This window comes from Taurulus bubalis (genome assembly GCF_910589615.1).
Source record: "Taurulus bubalis genome assembly, chromosome: 4".
Taxonomy (NCBI): Eukaryota; Metazoa; Chordata; class Actinopteri; order Perciformes; family Cottidae; genus Taurulus; species Taurulus bubalis.
Window position 1 is genome coordinate 23215444 of NC_136592.1, and position 19553 is coordinate 23234996.

A 19553-nucleotide genomic window follows, 5' to 3' on the forward strand; every position below is an offset into this window, starting at 1 on the left:
GATCCTAAATATATTTGTGTTGAAATCAGATCCTTTATAAGAATGTCCAAATCATGTCCAAATCATGTTGGTGAATTAAATTGTGAAACCCCAGTTAACCAAAAAAGCACACTTGCCATATTAAACACACTCTCTGCCTCCTTATTCCCCCTCAGTATCTCTTCTCTCCCATAGTTTATTTGAAGTTAATAACCTGCCACTGCATCTTGATGGCTTCGTGACGCAAACATTTTCCTTAATTGCCATCCCATATGAGCTGAATAGCCAGACCAGATTCTCATTACCCTGGTTTGTATTGGCCTGGGCCTCTCGCATGCCTCTCGTCATGTCGCAATAATAGCAGAGTGGCAGAATGCGCATGCACATAGAGAAAAGGGGTTAACTCCGTGTGTAAACATTCAGATCTGTTTGAGTGACAGGTGTCCATTATCAAAGGGGAGAGCTCAAGTTGCACTGGATGTTATCTGGACACTTGTAGGCTGATTGTGTGTTTGTTTTTGTTCTCCTCATTTGCAGTTCCAGAACAACAACAACAACTACATGAACATGGCGGAGGCGAACAGTGCTCTGCTCGCTGCTGGAGACGTAAGTATACTTTACCTTTTACCGCACGTTAGAGTTCTCCTTTGAACATTGAACATTCAACCAATGCAGATATACTAATAACACAAATGCAGTTGAGTACAGTGAAGTAGAGTTTTCTTAGTTGTCATGTACATGATACTTCTCTTTTTTAAATATTTCTCTGCAGTTCAGGATTCACTATTTAAGGAACTGTAGATGAGCAACAGTTAAAGCCAGCATTTAAAGCATAAGCCCTATATGTCACACTGTGAAGCCATCTGTAACGTCCATAATAATACATTTCCAATTTGAATTTTCTCCGTATTTTTATTTCCTGAAACGCTGCCTGCCCAAATGCTGCCTGTCCCGAGAGCCTCAAAAGACAATAAGCTTACAGAAAGATGAGCAGGCTCACCCTATACTTTCTCATAGAAACTTCTGAGAGCTGATGCTGATGGGATCCGACTGCCTTCACTATACTCTGTAAGATAAAGTGATGTCATATAAAGTTAAGGTTATATACGCCTGTTTTCTTCATCTTTTCAAAGACATAGTGAAGGACCCCAAAGAGGTGCTATAGTTCTGTCACTTTCTGTCGGCTGGCACTTACATAAAGTGCAATGTCACCAACAATCTTGAGTGTGTGGAGCTGCTGCAATAGCTCTGTGTACTGTACTGTGGCATTGGACGAAAGAAGGGAGCAGTTGTTTCTCTGGAGGTATAAAACGGCCTCTCTGAGCCATAGTAGTCCTAACAGTGTGCTAAATTTACTTGTTCTATTCCCCCTCCACCCACTCCGCTGCCCTGTCATTAGAGACAAGTGCTCCAAAAATACCCGTCATCCTCTGTGGTTCAAACGGGCCAATCTCCTCCAGTGTAGCAGGGGAGATTGATCTGGTTTCAAAACGCACAGAAAAGCATCATTACACCGGCTCCTAAATAGTGAGATAGATGTCACCGTTAACCTTATTGTTTTCATTCACGTCACAGTTGAAATGCAACGGTGACATTCAAGCTCGGACAGAAGTGTTTTGAGTGTGTTCATAAAGTGGCCGCTTCACAAAGCCACAGAGTTTAATTTCCCCCCACATTTCTGCTGAGTGGGTGCATCCTCTGTATGCAGTGACTGCTGGGGCCCACTGTAACGGGGACCACGCCGACACAAGCTGCTTGGAGAGCGTCCGACCCCCGGCTGTGAGGGCCCACTGTGACAGTCAGGGGACGGGATGGATGGACAGTTTTCTTTTTTTTGTTTTTTTTTATAAAAACAGACTAGCTCATTTGCATTTCATCAAAAGGAACAACTGTTTCCAGTGTTAGGGCACAGATGGTATTGTGCTTAGGAGAGAAAGAGAGAATAAGTCTTGAGCATAGGGTTTTATTTTCTCTGAGAGCCCACAGTATTGTTTGTTGCAACCCGAGCTAAATTAAGGTTAATTTGACTTCCACTTTGAGGTTTCACACTATCTCCACTGTAATTCTATATTAATCTACTTCAGGGTACAGGAACCTGCTGAAGGTGTCCAGCAGGTTCCATGATGAACCACCAACATCGGCAGCAGGCTAAATTATGCAGGCACATTTGTTTAGCTATTGTTTTCTAATCAAAACCAGCTGTGCATTGTATTGCACCCTCTATGTATTTTATGAAGATTCAATGCTACTTTGTGGTTAGGCTTCACCTCTTTCTCGAATGAGGTTTGATTAAATGACCATTAGCTTTGAGTTATAAATTGGACATATGCATAAATATTTGGCCTGTAGGTTCAGTTGTTAGCAAGGCTACAGCGCTAACACGCTCTAAATGTTTTTTCCAAAATTAAACTTCATCATTGATCGCTCTTAGAAACGCATGACAGTTTTCCAATGTTCCTGCAATAGTAGTGTAGCTTCCATCAGTTAGCGCCAGTGCTTGGCTTCAGTCTGGGGAAATTAAACCGCTTAAACAATGACAACGGTCAGCAACTTTGCAGCCCTTTATGTTTTCCAACCACCACCCGCTGTTTTACATGAAGTAATTGCAATGCGAGTGTCCACTTGTTTCACCTATCATTTAGTAAGACTATGTAACTTTTGCTAACAGCTGCCATTGTGGCCACAAATTACAATGTAGGGGGAAATGTTAAAACACAGTGTAACGGGAGCACAAGTAAAGGCATAAAGTCAGTGAACTGACTCACTAATGTTAGTTACAGCAAAACATAAGCAGTACCGATCTAACGTGATCCAAGATTAGCAAACCATAAGTAGGGATGCACGATTATAGCCAAAATAGATTAGTTTTGAATTAGTTGTTTATTTAGTGAAAAAATATGTTAATAATATATGATCTTTTAAGTTTAAATAAACAAAGCACTGCTTTCACTTTCACAATGTGCTAATTTCTGCTAATTAACAAATCTTTGCATCAAAAGAATACTTCAAATAAAGTTCTTGAATTAGGTGCATTGTCGTTTGGCCCATACAATATACAACACATTACTCTTCGACTCCGGACTGCAGCCGCAACATGCAGGTACGTTTTTAACGGGCTGTACGGTGTGAGCGCAGCAGCATGACAGCTCCCCCGAAAGGGAAGTCAAAACCTGGGTATCGCCCCCTGGTGGCTGGCTGTCAGTTTAGGAAGAGCTAGATTTGATATGCAGCAGAGGTTTTTTTTTTAAAGCGGAGCACGCATTTTATGTCAATAAGCAGTCTCTCCTATTTATTTCATTGTGGGAAGCGAAAATCATGATTGATTTAATATTCGATTAATTGTGAAGCCCTAACCATAAGCCGCAGGTCATATCAGTACCACGTCAAGTTAGACTGTAGCAGCAAAGTGTTGTATTGCTTATGAATGAAGCTTCTCATTTAAAAGAGGAATAATGTAATATATATTTCTTAAAAAGAAAGAATACATTCTAATTTTGTGAGTATGTATGTATGTATGTATGTATGTATTCACAAATTAAAATATATTCTTTCTCACAAAGCGTCCTGAAGGAGAACCAGAATGCTTTGTGATCATCTCAGTCCCTGTCAGTAAAGTGTGGATTGACATAGTTCATATCCATTTATATGGAAATATACTATATTTATTATAGTTTTCTTGGATTTGACTCTCTGTTTAAAGGACATAAGTAATAAATTAAGCATTACCCCAAATTCCTTGAAGCTAAATAGACAGCCGTGTACATGCAGTTACTATTTGTCTGCACACAACATACTATACATGTACAATGACAGTATGTATTGTGCTCGAGGCAGAATACTTCAACATCAGAACAGCAGACCTGTATTTGGCGTTTAGATGGCTGGTGTATCATTTACTTTATGCACTTAGAGGATGAGATAAGATGACCTTGCTGTGCCTGGTAAAGCATACATTCTAGCAGGGAAAGCTTGACTGCTTCCCTCGGGAAAAAAGATACTGTACACTGATCTTGTGTTCCACTCAGATGTATCACTTTACTTTCCAAATCAAATTAGAGATGTGTTATGAACTATAAATATGTAGAAATGGACTACAAATGATCCAAATTTGAAATAATGTTGATTAAGGGTGCCATGGTTGATGTTGTCATTTGAGTAGCTGCACTCTGCCCGTCTAGAAATTTGAAACTGGATCCTCAATGCTGCCTCTATTGATTCTGAGGCCTATTATATGCAGTAATTGCATGCTGCTGCCTTTAACAAGTCTTGGTTATTGCATCTGTGAATTGCATTACTACGTTTATTGAAGGGCTGGGAATATTGCCTGAAAAGCTTTCTCTTGCTCTTTGTGCTGATATTGAAAGAGCACCAAGGCAGCACAAGGATAGCATATCAGAAAGGAAAATTCACTGATACATATCTCCTAGTAAACTCACTGCATGTTTATTTTGTTATAAACATTGCTTTAGTGTTTAATCGTGTCAGATAGAGTTACAGTAATACAATATGCATATAGAAAGCGGCATATACTGCATGTTTCAAACAACTTTGCATTAAAGTCACTTTTAGTCATGCTAGTGCCCTTGCCTTTAAGGGGTGGCTATGTAGGTCTGTCCATCATTGGACTGACATATCTTGTGTATTTAATGTCTTGAACATGTTTGGGATGGATTGACAAGCTGTACTTTGACTCTGCGTTTGGGATTTTTGTATAGTTTATCACCATATAGTTGAATTTTTTTTTCAGGCAACATATAAAGACTATTAAAATGAACAGAATGAATGTACAGTGGTGGATATTCCCCACACACCTGCTCAGGATCATCATGCTGGCTACATCAGGCCTCTGTTCAGACATGAAAATCCCTCACCTTTCGGCGAAATTCGCCGTTTTGAAAACAAAATATGTCATCCACGTGAATCACGTAGATCCAGGGGGGGGGAAGGGGGGGTCAACTGTCCGCCGTTTCTGAGATTGGAGTGGGACACGGAAAAAAAAACTGAGGTCATGATCAGCTAAGCAATAGAAGATCTTTGACATCGCGAGTCTTGGCCAATCAGCGTTAAGATGTCTACAGCGGCTTCATTTCCCTCCCACCAGTTTAATAATAGCAAGCTAGTCAGCTTGCTAACACGTTAGCTAACGTTGTTGGAGAGACAGCGAGTGAGATTACTGGCAGCGTGTGACGTCAGACAGGAGAGCGGCGGGTCAGCAGCACTGGCGGTTCTACCTACCGACACCTCACTACATATAAGGAGAGGACCAGTGGAGATTTTATCCAACTTTTGTTTTAATAAAAAAAACGAAATGAGTTTCCTCCGTAGGGTGGCCGGGCTCCTGTTTATATTTAAGGGTTTAAGATCTACATGTAGGAAAAAGTGTATCCTCCAGTTAATTATAATCTATAGAGGTGTATGTATGTATGCGGTTATAATCACTGTCACACAGAGAGAGGTGTGCATGTTCAGGTTTACTGGTGGAAACATTATTCAGTGTTCTTGACTAACAGTGACGTCTCCTCAAAGTAAAGTGGTATAACAGTATGACATAATATGGTCAAATAAAAAGGCTGGTACATTATACATATTATGGCATATAAGTGTAATATTATGAAGTGAAATGTAGTAGTAGCAAAACAATATTCAGTATAGTACAGCAGTATTGCATATTGTGAGTATTAAGTCTACAAAATATATATACACACACACACTACCATTCAAAAGTTTGGGGTCACTTAGAAATGTCCTTATTTTTCAGAGAAAAGTACTGTTTTTTTCAATGAAGATAACATTAAATTAATCAGAAATACACTATACATTGTTAATGTGGTAAATGACTATTCTAGATGGAAACGTCTGGTTTTTAATGAAATATCTACATAGGTGTATAGAGGCCCATTTCCAGCAACTATCACTCAGTGTTCTAATGGAACATTGTGTTTGCTCATTGCATAGAAGACTAATGGATGATTAGTAAACCCTTGTGCAATTATGTTAGCACAACTTAAAACAGTTATGCTGGTGAGAGAAGCTTTACAACTGGCCTTCCTATACATAGCATCACATGTGTGGGTTCCATTATACTCTCAAAATGGCCAGAAAAAGAGAACTTTCATGTGAAACTCGCCAGTCTGTTCTTGTTCTTAGAGATGAAGGCTATTCCATGAGAGAAATTGCTGAACATTTGTCTGGGTTACCCCAAACTTTTGAACAGTAGTGTATATGTATATATATATATATATATATATATATATATATATATATATATATATATATATATGTACACTTGGGTATTGACAAAAGAATAATTAAAATGCATAATGATCACAGTTTGTCAGCTTCTCGACGAGTGACGCTGTTCGGCACTGACTCGCCCGTCACTGCCCCCCCACGGGCAGGTCTGACTGTAAATGTTAGACCCAGTGACAGGCTGGCATGAAATGGCTTGCATAATACTGAGTAAGGATGCCATAATCATTTTTGACTCATGGCTGAAGTTACGTTTCTCCAGCTCTCCCCAGGTTGGCAAAAAAAAGCATCTCAAAATGCATCAGATTGATGCTTTAAAATATGGAATATTTAAATTTTTCTGACGGGGGAGCATGCCCCCAGACCCCCCTAGAGGGGTAATATCCTTCTCACCTTTTTCACCCCTGACCCGTTTTCATGCCTGTCTGTTACAAGCCCTGCTCTGCCCTCATACCACTGGCCCCTGTGGCTGCCAATGGACACACACACCTCTCTCTCTGGATTGTGCATCTCTTAATCTCCGATCAGAGCCCCCTAAGGTGTGCCTTGTGTAGAATTAGACTGGCTTTATGTGAAATGACACTAGATAGTATGCAACACTGTAACACTCTGTGGGTTTCAGTAAAATCTGGCTCCTCTTCCCGAGGAGAGGGCCTTTTCTTCGCAGACAGTTGACATCTTCCATACCCCCAACCCCCAAAGAGACACAAACGCCATGTCTCCATTATCAGTGCCCCTGGTGCAGATGTTAATTTGTATCATCATTAACAAAGAGATGCAATGCACACAAGCTCAGTCTCTGATACTGATCTTGCTCTATCTTCCCTCCCCCACAGTTTTCTTTTCTGTTTCTATGTCATACTACCGTTCTGTTTAGCAGACACTAAACACCAGCAATCCTCTCCTCCAGGTCTGTGTTTTGCTTAAAGACCACAGTAATGCCTGTGCTGCTCTCCTACAAAAGTGGAGCTCACCTCAGCCAACCTTCTTCTTTGACATCTCAAATGTCCAAGTTGGCTTTGTAATTCAGGCCACAATGCACCAGCCTGTAGGATCCAGTGGCCTAATATAGCCTTGCCCTGATTTACCTTACATGGTGTAACACCACAGGAAACCTACTTACATCAACAAATAGTATCCATAGTAGCGCAAAAGCATGTAAGTGATATGTTTTCTTCAAGGGCCTGCGTGGATAAATGTGGTCGTAGTATCACAGCCGGTACAGCGTATCTGTAGGTACAGGACAAGGCAAGATCAAGACAGGGCTGGTACTTCTCTGTCACAGATATTATAAGACTCTGCCAGTGTTTTCACATTGCTACATGATAGGATACAGATGAAGCCATAGATCTCAAAGCTGGTGTGGCGGTTGACCCCACTCTGCAGGGGATGTTGAAAAAGATGAATGAAGACTGTGATGATAAACGATCTTTGATCCTTTCCGATGTGCTACTGGAACCTTTTGTCCATGACTATAATAATTGTGTTTATTTTATATATATATATATATATATATATATATATATATATATATATATATATATATATATATAACACTGCATTTTGATTCACATGCTGCTGAACAGACATTATAGTGAACTAAATTCTGGAGGCTTTTGAGCAGACTGAAGCATAATATGACAGCAGAGGACTCATAGTAAATGGCTCCTACTGAAGGTGCTCGTGATTTATTCTGCACTCTGCGAGCCAGAGGCCAGGGCTGTGATGAATATGACCTTAGCTCCTTTTGAAAGGAGAACTGATTCTCTAGCCGTGAAACAAGCACTGAAAAGTGAAACAGGGGTAAGGAAGCAGGAAGGGAGAGAGGAAAGGAAGGAACTCTATTTGCTGCCTTTGCCACTGGAATTCATCAGTGCTTGTCAAGGCAGCTGCCCTGAGTAGGCAATGAATTAGTTTCAAGTGTCTGTGTGCTAAAGTGAACAGGGGGAACATTAATACTCCCTAATCAAGGGCTTTGTTGGCATATTCCCTCCGTTGTTTCCCTTCTGTTAGTCTATCCCCTACCGGAGCCGAGGAAGACATGAAGACACGCCTGGTTAGCTTTGTTGTTGACCATAGTGTGCTCTGCCTGCAGATCATGCAATTCTCAATCTCAGGTTTATAGGTTTGAGGTTTGTAGAACGTCACTCTGTTCGGGTAGGAGGTTGATTCCCATGGTACAAGCCAAGCAATGATGCTTAACATGTGCCTAAACGATGTAATGCTGTCACGTTTGTTCACAGTGAGCCAACAAGGAGTGAGACAAGCCAGCTCCCCTTTCAAAGAAGCAGGGTTTATCTCAGAAAGTGAGACATGATCATCTCCAGGACTCACAGTCCCGTTGAAAATGAAATGCAGGTGTGTGAAAAGATGAAACCGCCATGCAGGAGACTGTTTAAATTGGCACAAATGCCTATTTACTCCTGTTTTTTGGCCTCTAAGCGAATTATTTTCATGTCAGAATTGTATGACACTTTTCAAATAGTTGATGCGACCGCTGGAGGCAGGTCTTAAACAGTACCAAAGAAGTGAACTGAGGCTAAGAAAGTAGCGTTTGGGATCAACCTGAAGCACATAGTGTTTGTGTTTTCGCTTCTTGATTCAAGCAGTTAAAATCATGTCTGCACACATGTATGTGGAACTGCAGTGTGGTCATCGTGATGATGTGACTATATTGGCTTTCCAGAGAGTAGCTTAATGCAATGTGCGGATGAAAACAAGACCCAAGTAGGTGAACGCTCCCATCTCCAAGAAGGCACATAAGCAAATTAAGTGTGACCAAAAGCTTTAATTTGAAAGGCAGAAGGATTAGGCTGTTTGATGAGCAGATTTAAGGGTGCAGGCAAGGGGAACATAAAGAAACACTTCTGGCCAAGCGTAATAATCTTTGAAAATGTTCTTTAAACCCATCTCCCTGTGACGTGTATTTTCACTGCACTTCAACCCAACATCTTTCATCCCTAAGATTAAGGGCTTTTATCATGTATCGTCTCTCTCCCGTGATTGCTGCTTGATATTTTTGCTTTTGACGTCTTCCTCTGCACTCTGCCTTTTTCCTTCTTTTTCCTCAAAGTAGACTTTAATAGGTTTAGAAAATGTTACATCTTAGTGCACTTACAGACAAGTGTATTACCACTCCGCTACCAAAACACTCCCTGTCTTAAACAAAGTTGTCTGATTTAATCCCTGAAGGTTTCCTTCCGGCAGGTTAGATAAGGACCACCTCGGTGAATGTTTCCTGCCTGTTTTGTGGTGCTGGATTTCATGATTTTTCTCTTCCTTGCAGACTTTTCACACTCCAAGCTTGGGAGACGAGGAGTTTGAGATTCCTCCCATTACACCTCCACCTGAGACGGAGTCTGGTCTGGGTCTATCGGAAGTGGACTCCCCTTTCCCAGCAATGCCAGAGGCCCCAGTTCCTCACAGGGGTCTCTTAAACCCCCAGTTCCCCTCTCAGAGCCTGGATTTGCCATCTATTACCATCTCACGCAACATGATGGACCAGGAAGGGGTGTCTGTCAACATCGGCCAACCCGTGGTGAGCACTGCGATGCATATACAGCACTAGCAAATCGAGAAGTCTATTTATTGTCTGCGACTTGAGAAATGTTTTCCTCATCTGTCAACACAAAAGAGAGCCTGCAATAGTGCTGCTCTAGTATGTGTCCTACTTGTATCTGCAGCTCCAGATGTGGTTTTTGATGATGTACCCAAACTAAAAGATATTCCTTTTAAGAACACATGACACCCCTGATACCAGAAGCACACAGTCCTTAAATGAGTCCTTTTACTAAACCAAAATGTCACCTTCATAGTTTTTGTATGTCTCCTGTTGTCCCTGCATCTGGCACAGCACAGGCCTGGTTTACAACACAGGAGGTGTATGATCACATTAAGTAAATGTCATGATATTATGTTACTTACTGTGAGGATTTTTTTTTTTAAAAGCACACAGTGTGAGTGTGGATGATCTCTCCCTGTAAGGTGAGCAGATGTGAATAGATCACAGGTGTTAAAGTGCAAAGCCCATTCAGCCCCAGAAGGACAGTGAAAATAGGACCCAAAAGTGCCACCGTTTCACATGCTCATATTTAATTCATGTTGCCTCCAGAAGCTCCTTTTTTCTGTTGTAAATGCTGATGCATGCTTCTGTCCAATGTCACACGAGGTCTTCAGAAAAAAAGCCCATGCTTTGTTTGGAGTTTAGAATCAGCTTTGTCTTTGTGTTGTATATAACCTCCTACTTTTAGCTTTATCCTCCTTTCCTCTGATACAGATGGTCAAACATGGAGCTGTAGATGAAATAATCATTCTCTTTATGTTGCTATGTGCTATAGATTGTGAGATTGTTGTATTGGGGTGGAAAGGCATTTTCAAATGCCACAATCATAGAAGCATTGAGGAGGAAAAATGGAAATGTCACTGGCTGAGTAGTTGTCTTACAGACCTATTACAAAAATGGAAGATTCATTTAGGAGAAAAGAAATGAAAGGACAAAGGCATGAGCAGAGAGATGATGATGTTGCTACTGAATTGGCTTTGTGAACCACACAACACATTGCACTGAGAAGAGGTACCATGATAATTGTAACTGTGTGAGTAGATTAAATGTATTTTAGACCACCTGCACCCCCTCCCCCAACACATTTGTTAAATCCCATTGATATTAGATACATTTATTTACATTCCTTATGGGAAGGGGGCTATAACAATTTACAGCTCTTTTTCCTGCTTCCATGCTTCGGGCATGTAAAAATAATTGCTGCTTTTAAAATATCTTTGCCGCATACAGTAAGTGAGCCCCGGAAGGCTTTTGCCTAAAGAATTTTCATTTCATGGTCAGTTAAGCTTTCTACATCTGGAAGAAACGGAACCTTGACACAATTACATTCCTGACTGTTCTCACGACTTGCTGGAGGATTAGATTTGATTCTCAAACATTATTCCTCTTTAACACCATTTGCATGGCTCATGTCTCTGATTGTGCGGAGACTCTATTAAAAACTGAGGGGAGAATGTGGGTTTCTGCTCCTTGCCTCGTGGCTTTGTCGCCGGCACACTACTCACTTGTTATCAGTCATCACACATTGTAGCTCGTGGTGGCCCTTCATTTCTCCTGTAAATGGGATTGATCCCTAAAAGTCTTGTGACAATGACTTTTTAGAAATTCTATTCATCTATTTTATCTTTGCCTTTTTAAAAAGAGAACGCAACTTTTAAATAAGATAAGTAACCACGCTGTTTGCAGTGTGTACTATATACAGAGACAATGATTTACGAAGGCCCTAAGAGGGGTGTTTTGTCATTTTGTCAGCACACTGATAAAGGAATGACAACCTTATATACATGATTACATTCTGTGTTATTTGTTATGGCTGCAGGGGCAAACAAATAAACCGTGCACTATTGCAATTACATTTTTCATCAAGCCGCCATGCTCATATTTCCCAAACACTTGTCTTGGGGTTTCTTTCTTTATACAAGCTTACTAGTGGAGAATATTTAGTGTGTGGAAGCCTGTCTTCTTATCAGAACTTAATGAGAAACCCAAGCAGTGAATATACCTGGGCTATTTTCAAAAGCTTCTTCCATGCCATTGCATTGCCAAGTGTTCTGCTAATTCCTCTCCCCATAATGTTCAGCGTATGTCTTGCAAATTGGCCACAGATGCCGGGCTTCTACAAAGAGAAATACATTTTCTCAGCTGAAATGTGCCTGGCAAGCCATGAATCTGAAGTCATTATTTATTTAATCTGCTCTCCTAACAAGCTTCTGACTCTCATTTTTGTCTCCCAGCATGTGTCCTCCTGATTTGTGATTGAATCTCAATAGTGCCAAATAGTACTGGAGTTGGAGCTGCCAGTATTGCTTTATTCACAATTTCTTCTCGATTTTTCTCCCTGCTGCACAGCAAGGGTCTCTGGGTTCCATTTCAAAAAACACCTGGTGCCTTCACCACACTTTAGGCTTTGCTTGACACATGTTGGCATGCACTGAAATATCCTCCACGATTGGAATTGAAACCTACAGTAACTAGTTGTATAAATTGTTAATTTCAATGTTTAGGAGAAATGAGCCCTGCTGTCTTATTACATTTACCACTATGTGGTGATGCATTATATATGTTTCATTAACAACTAGCTGTTTCACATGTCATTAGCTCTGCAGCAGCAAATATATGCTAATGTCTCGCACAGAATAGTCTGTTTGAAGCACATGCATCATGCTAGATGAAAGTGAGGCTGGAAAAGAGATTTGCAGTTTGTTGTTAACATGATTAGATATGCCCTGATATTGTGTAGATTGCCAGAGTATAATACACTGGGTTTTGACTGGTCAAAAACCACTATATCTTGAATCAAATGGAACATGTGAGCACTGTTGCAGAAAGCATGTTTTTCTACACTTCCCTCTTATCTCCCTTCCAAGCCAAGAAGCACTGACATGAGTTGTACATCAATTTAAGAGAGTGGATTTTTTTTCTTTTCTCTCTCGCTCCTTTCTTTTTTCTTTTCTCCCTCGACAGACGGCTATTGTGACATATTGGGTCAGTCAGAAATGAAAGATATTCATGCAGGCATGCAATACTTGTAATGAAGTCTCAGCTTGACCTTCTGCATGATTGATTCTGTAATTTACTTTTCTCAGGCAGCTCTCAAAATGAAATGACGTCATGTTGGACAAGTTTTAAATACCCATAATGCATCAGGAGAAATGGTGGAAAGGGGTATGGGTCAGTGGCTGTACCGGACCAAGGGGAGGGAACCTACTGGCCCCACAGTCTGAGGGAGCAGGGGGAGAGGTGGGTTGGGGGCGGAGAACGAGAGGTATCTGTTTTTAAGTAGGGGTTAGAGGTTGGGAAGATAGATGGACTGAGTTTGAACACCACAGAGAGAGAGAAAGAGAGAGAAGTGTGTTTGACTGAATCAGGGCAGGGGAAAGAAAAACAATTTATCTTCATGCTATTATAGCCTTTACCGGCATTCAAAATTCCATTTTTCTCATTTGGCTTAAGCACAGACTTCAGCAGGTTGCTGAAAATGGAGGAAAAAAATAAAATGGTGTACCCATTTAGAAGGCGAGTAAAGGAATATGTGCAGAGCGCTGATAAACTATCTTTAATAGGACTGACCTTTCATGCTGGCGAAAGTTACTGGGGGATTCATCCTTATAATTACCATATAGATGATTTTACCCCTCTCCTGCCATGGAACATTTCCAAGAGCTCTGGCATTGATTGAATGGAAATTGAACTTGTTAACATTCTTTTCAGCTTGTTACAGCTCAGTACATGGTGCCACTGTTCATAAATTCTCCTTAAATTCTTATTTCCAATATCTTAAAGAACAGACTGTAGCCTGCTTTTATTGACATCAGTGTTGAGATTTGTATCACTTGGAGAATGCATAATGTTTCTTTTTTTTTGTCCAGCTGCTGTGTTTATTGTGGAAAAGGTTTTGCACACTGTCAATAGTGTTTTGTTGTTTTATTTATTTTCTCATCTCCTCGTCTTCCGAACGCTTTCTGTGGCTCTGTGTGGAGTGTTTGCTGTATTAAGTGTGGATGAGGCCAAGAATAATGTACAAAACAAGCTATTTTTCTTCTTTTTGCAGCACATTGTTAAAAGCATTATGTTATGGCCAGCTTTTTCAAATTCCACATTAAAAGCAACACAATGGGGAATATTACAAAATGAATTTACATTTTTCTTTTTTATAAACTTTATTGATTTAGGAGTAGATTTGAGCTTGTTAGTGTTTGACCATACAAACACACAGGCAGACGGCACACACACACACACACACACACACACACACACACACACACACACACACACACACACACACACACACACACACACACTGGGCACATCTGTTCACTGTGTACTCAAGATAAGGACTTATTTGCAGATTTACGATGACTATCAAAATATCTAGTTTGATGTCTGCTGTGACTGCTGACAATACTGCAATCAAAATGCAAATGAGAAGGTAGAAGAACATAAATAAACATCCTAGTACCAGATTTATATTCACAATCAAGGCAAATGTTACCTGAGATTATTTCTTTCGCTGAGTTAGTAGCTGTTATCTTTTCATTCAAATCAGACGTGCTGATGCTGGCATTTCTTCCGCGTAACTGTCATCGTTCCATTGTTACACAGGGTGAAAATGACTGCTACTCCAGCTATTGCTATAATAAGTGATAAAATAAGACGTTTAGCAGGCTGTTGAATGTGATATGATTAAGTGTTTAACTGTGGTCATCAGTGCATATTTCTTTATTTAAATGCACAACATCCAAAGGCCATCCAGAAGAAATCACCATATTCCAAACAAATGGCAGAATGGGCCATTGCTCTAAGTCAAAACTGCATCATTGGGATTCGGCAAAAGTGTTATTATACAGATGGCCACGACTAATGAGCTCAGTGTGTGCGTCTTTGATGTTCGCAGCGAGCAGAGAGCAAACTGCGAGCCATCGTGTTCTCGGTAATGAAGATGACAATAGCACTTGGAACATGCCGTGTTGCAGATATGTAAATCACAGTCATTTGGTCACAGGCTTGTTTATTGCAGCTTTTATTTGCGAGAAAACTGAGAGCTTCCATATTTGAAGCATGACAACAATATGTCTTCAATTTCACCCCCACCTTCGGCTCACCTTTTGCAGACTGTTCCTCGCACATGCAAATATAAATCCGCTCTCACTTCATAGATTGTTTTTATGATAAGCAGTAGACATGGCATATGAGAGGGGAAAAAAATGGATTCCTGATCCAATATGTTTCTGTCAGAAATGGTGTTACTATATTGTTTTTTTGAAGACCCACAGTCATAAGGTCCTTTCAATAAAGCCAGGTGTGCGGGTTTATGATGTGTTGATGTTGGGAGAGATTGAGTTTGTGCTGCTGAATACCAGATGGATGTAGCCAGGGAGAACAAATCACCTTTTCTGTTGTGTTCCTCTGTTCCATGTCAGCTCTGCTTACTCTCTGATCAGTCTTCCCTCCGGGGAGCTGGCAGTTCTTGTAATTTCATCCTCGCCACAATCAATGCAAACATGTTGCATGCACCTTCACTGGGCCTCTTTCGAGAACCATGCGTTTTCTCAGGACAAAAAAAAAACGCAAAAGAGATTTTGAAAGTGTTATTACATTGTAGGCTGTATGGTGGAAGTGAGGGGAGCTGTCCAAAGCCCTTAAGCTTCATACCTTCAGACAGTTAATTTATGGAGTTGATTATATAGCAGTATTTTTTTTCTCCCCACTCTGGCTGTCAAACATGATCTATGAAAGGTGCCCAGGAGTTATAACCTAAAAGTAACGTCACACTAAAGCATATAGGCTTTTGGCCGCCTCAAACTTGACTGACATTTAGGTGCATGCATTCAAACTGTGACTCGAACAGTCCTTTTTATTGTGGCATTTGAAGTTATGTACCACAGCGCCGGGGAACTGAGTCCACTGTTCCCCTCCAGGGACCGGGCAGTCAAAAGCTGTGTCACAGATTTCCATACAATAGAGTTTTGAAATGAATCAACCGAGCTGTGTAGACATCTATTACTGGCTTATAAAGTTGGCTCCTCGGGTGTCGAGATAATTCATGATGCACTGTAATGGAGACATTTAAGACCCGGGACATGATGACATGTGATGTGCCACATGACAATCCGCAGAATCCAATGACCCGATTTCCTCTCTAGTACGGAGATACAGCTTCATGAGCTTTGTCCAGTGGGGTGTCATAGTGAGTGCAGAGATAACTCTGAGCTGGAGAAACCTCGAGAGCAGTATAAAAGGGAAAGGGTTCAATCAAATATTTTGTTTGATTATTCTTTTCTTAACAAATGTCTTTTTTGCTTGTGTATCGATTCCTTTACAGAATGTTGGACCAGGCCATCATCGCCAGTACCCAACCAACCCAGCCATGGTGATGAAGTCCATCATCAGCATGAACAGCCCCAATGGGATGTTATCACGGAATCAGCTGACCACCATCAACCAATCCCAACTCAATGCACAGCTGAGCCTAAACATGGCAGGACCCAACATGACCCATACTTCCCCATCACCGCCTGCCAGCAAGTCCGCCACACCGTCTCCCTCCAGCTCCATCAACGAAGACGACCAGGACGAAGGCAACAGGGTGAGCAAAGTTGGAATTAATTTATATTACCGTATTGAGTCATACTTGTAGGGTATTAGGATGTGATAGACATTGTTTAGTAAATTTATTTATCTCAATTAATGCAGGTCATTGGAGAGAAGCGACCAGCTCCCATCGATCCAATAAAGAAGCCCAAGACTCCTAAGAAGAAGAAGAAGAAGGATCCCAATGAGCCCCAGAAGCCGGTCTCGGCTTATGCCCTGTTCTTCAGAGACACCCAGGCCGCTATCAAGGGTCAGAATCCCAACGCCACATTTGGAGAGGTGTCCAAGATTGTGGCCTCCATGTGGGACGGTCTGGGAGAGGAGCAGAAGCAGGTACTACAAAGTTTGATTATTCAGACTTGTCTAGTTACAAAAACGTACATCATCAAAAGTAAATGTATGTACAGTATGTGATATGTCTGATGTACTATTTTTTTAACTAATTATCTTTAATTGTCTATTCACACGTACCTTTGTGTCATCACAGGTTTACAAAAGCAAAACAGAAGCTGCCAAGAAAGAATATTTAAAAGCCCTTGCCGCATACCGCGCTAGCCTGGTTTCCAAGGTGAGAAACTGTTCCTTTCACATAAAATATGTGTGAACTTGACAGAAAAGTCTATTACATTTTGTCAAAATTCCTTGCATTGTCTACTGTTGTAGAAAACCTTTGTTGTAATGAGAAAAACAACGGAAGCAATTTAATGTACAGCAACTTTACAGTATACCTATAGTATACTATAGATAGGACATTATATTCTGTAGAGGGGAAAACTGTGGCTTTGTAGATAAGTTTGGATATGTTTCCCCATCCAGGCTGCAGCAGAATCAGCTGAGGCCCAGACTATCCGCTCGGTGCAGCAGACCCTGGCCTCCACCAGCCTGTCCCCAGGTCTGGTGATGCCTTCACCCCTCAACCAGCACCCCTCCATGTCAGCAGCCGCACATGCACTCCAACAAGCCATACCACGGGCCATTGCCCCAAAACCTCTGCAGATGAGACTAGGGGGCAATCAGATCGTGACCTCTGTAACAGTCTCCCACCCTAACATGTCCCCCGGGATGTCACCGCAGCTGCTCGGCCAGATGGGTGCCGGAGGGGGCATGGTGGCGGGTGCCCAGTCCACAGCGGTGTCTCAGATGAGCCCACCGATGCAACCGGTGCAGCAGCATGCAATGCAGCAGCTCCAGCAGCAGCAGCAGATGCAGCAGCATCTCCAGCACCATCAGATGCAGCAGCAGCAGATGCATCACCAGCAGATCCAGCAGCAGATGCAGCATCAGCATTTCCAACACCACCTCCAGCAACAGCTGCAGCAGCACCACATGCAGCAGCAGCACCCACAGCCGCACCAACAGCAGCAACAGCAGCAGCACCAACAACAGCAGCAGCACCAACAACAACAGCAACAACAACAACAGCAGCAACAACAGCAACAGCAGCAGCAGCAGCAGCAGATGCAGATGCAGCACATGCAGATGCAGCATCAGCTGCACCAGCAGCAGATTCAACATCTCCAGCAGCAGCAACAGCAGCAGCAGCAGCACCAGTCCCAGTGTTCCCCACCCCAGCACTCTCCTGGTACACCCCATTCAGTGGGAGGCTCTGCATCGCTCGGCAGCCCCCAGCCAGCCCCACAGCAGCAACCACACCCCTCCCAAATCCAGGCCCATGCCCAGGTCTTGTCCCAAGTCAGCATTTACTGAGCCAAATGAAATCCTATCTCACAGAGCAGGAATAGAATAAAAGCATCATTCCACGTTGCTTTTCTAAGTTGCACTTAAAAAGTGTGAAAGATTTAGAATGTTATACAAAGAACTTGTCCATTGTTATAGACGGATATGTACACTCGTGTACAGGGGGTAAACATGTTAACTGGGTTTTTGTCTATAAAATAGGCTGAGCTATGACAGAAGCCTGTTAAGGCAAGCGCCCAGTGTTTGTTTATTTGTTTGTTTGTGCGGTCTTTCAGTTGTCAATCTAAACTGACTGGGCACACAATATGTTGAAAGACGCGTGTCTTTCACTGTTTTATTTAACAATAAAGCTTTATTTATGAGGCCAGAGTTGTCAGTTTGAATGCGTTTCAACAAAAAGATTTCTAATAGCTCTTACCTGGACTGAGTGACTCAGAGGATCTTTGCTGGAAACCAGTAACCCACACATCAATCTTTGTTCTCACACTGGCCAGTAAATAGCAAAACTTTCTTTCCACAAACCTTTCTCTTTCACCTGTCGCAGATGCAACTGTTCAACAATGGCGTGGAGGAAATGGTTGATCAAATCATCCCACGTCGGAGGCCCAGTGATATTTGAACACATTTATATCATGTCACAAATGCAGAACATGTCTTGAAGGATAAGGGAAACAGAAAAAATACAAAGTCTAGGACACGGATCTCCGAATGAATGACTGAACAGACTGAGACAGAAACTGCCATAAATCATTTATTTCATTACATCATCAAACCGTAGCTGTAATCTGCTGTACATGTGTTGTAGAGTGAGGAGAGACGAGACCTTGCATATCCAATAATTTTTGCCCAAAAGCGTGTAACTAGCAAGCCCCCCAAAAATGATCTTGTTTATTCTATTTGTTTTTACTTCAGATGTTTAACAATTAAATTATGTTTTTATTTTGTGTAACAAAGGGGGTATTTTATGGTAAATACAAATGTCAAGGCAGATGGTTTGGGGATTGATGTATTTTTACTCTGCTCCTTGATACGTCATTGTTTTAAAAAAGGAAAAAAGAACTAGCAGAGCCAGTTTCTTGCACTGCCAAAGCCAACTGAAAAAGGCATCGGAGTTATTTTTGCCGGCTGTACAGAAGTCCCTGGGAAAAAATAAATTGTTGTACATTTTTCATATCACATGTTGTAAAGTTTTAATATGTGAGGCTTTAATTAAAACATTGTTAAAAGACCTGTGGATTGCTATATCACATAGTGCATTTCTGCTCTTTTATACTTTTTTATGAGTTACAATAGCAGCAATTCATTTTGTTTGTATTTTGCTTACGAACCAACTGCTTTTGAAAACTGTCCATAGAATAAATGCATATCGGTATGGAGTTCTTGAAAGGTTGTTTTCAGCTCACTATAGGAAAAGTAATTTAATGTTTGAGTTTTTGCTCGGCCATGAAGACAAATCCAGAGACATTCCATCACT

The 19553-nt window shown here is 41.4% G+C and overlaps 1 protein-coding gene across 1 annotated transcript in view; it reads left to right on the top strand.

The window, feature by feature from the left end:
• tox3 (TOX high mobility group box family member 3) overlaps positions 1-18088 on the top strand; it is a gene marked incomplete at both ends in the record, with an annotated part of 38933 nt that extends 20845 nt beyond the window's left edge. The window contains 6 exons of the mRNA XM_079216440.1: positions 517-585; positions 9515-9766; positions 16113-16376; positions 16484-16714; positions 16869-16949; positions 17198-18088. Of these exons, the coding sequence (XP_079072566.1) occupies positions 517-585; positions 9515-9766; positions 16113-16376; positions 16484-16714; positions 16869-16949; positions 17198-18088 (1788 nt within the window). The remainder of the gene's footprint in view (positions 1-516; positions 586-9514; positions 9767-16112; positions 16377-16483; positions 16715-16868; positions 16950-17197) is intronic.
• Between the last annotated feature and the right edge of the window lie 1465 nt (positions 18089-19553).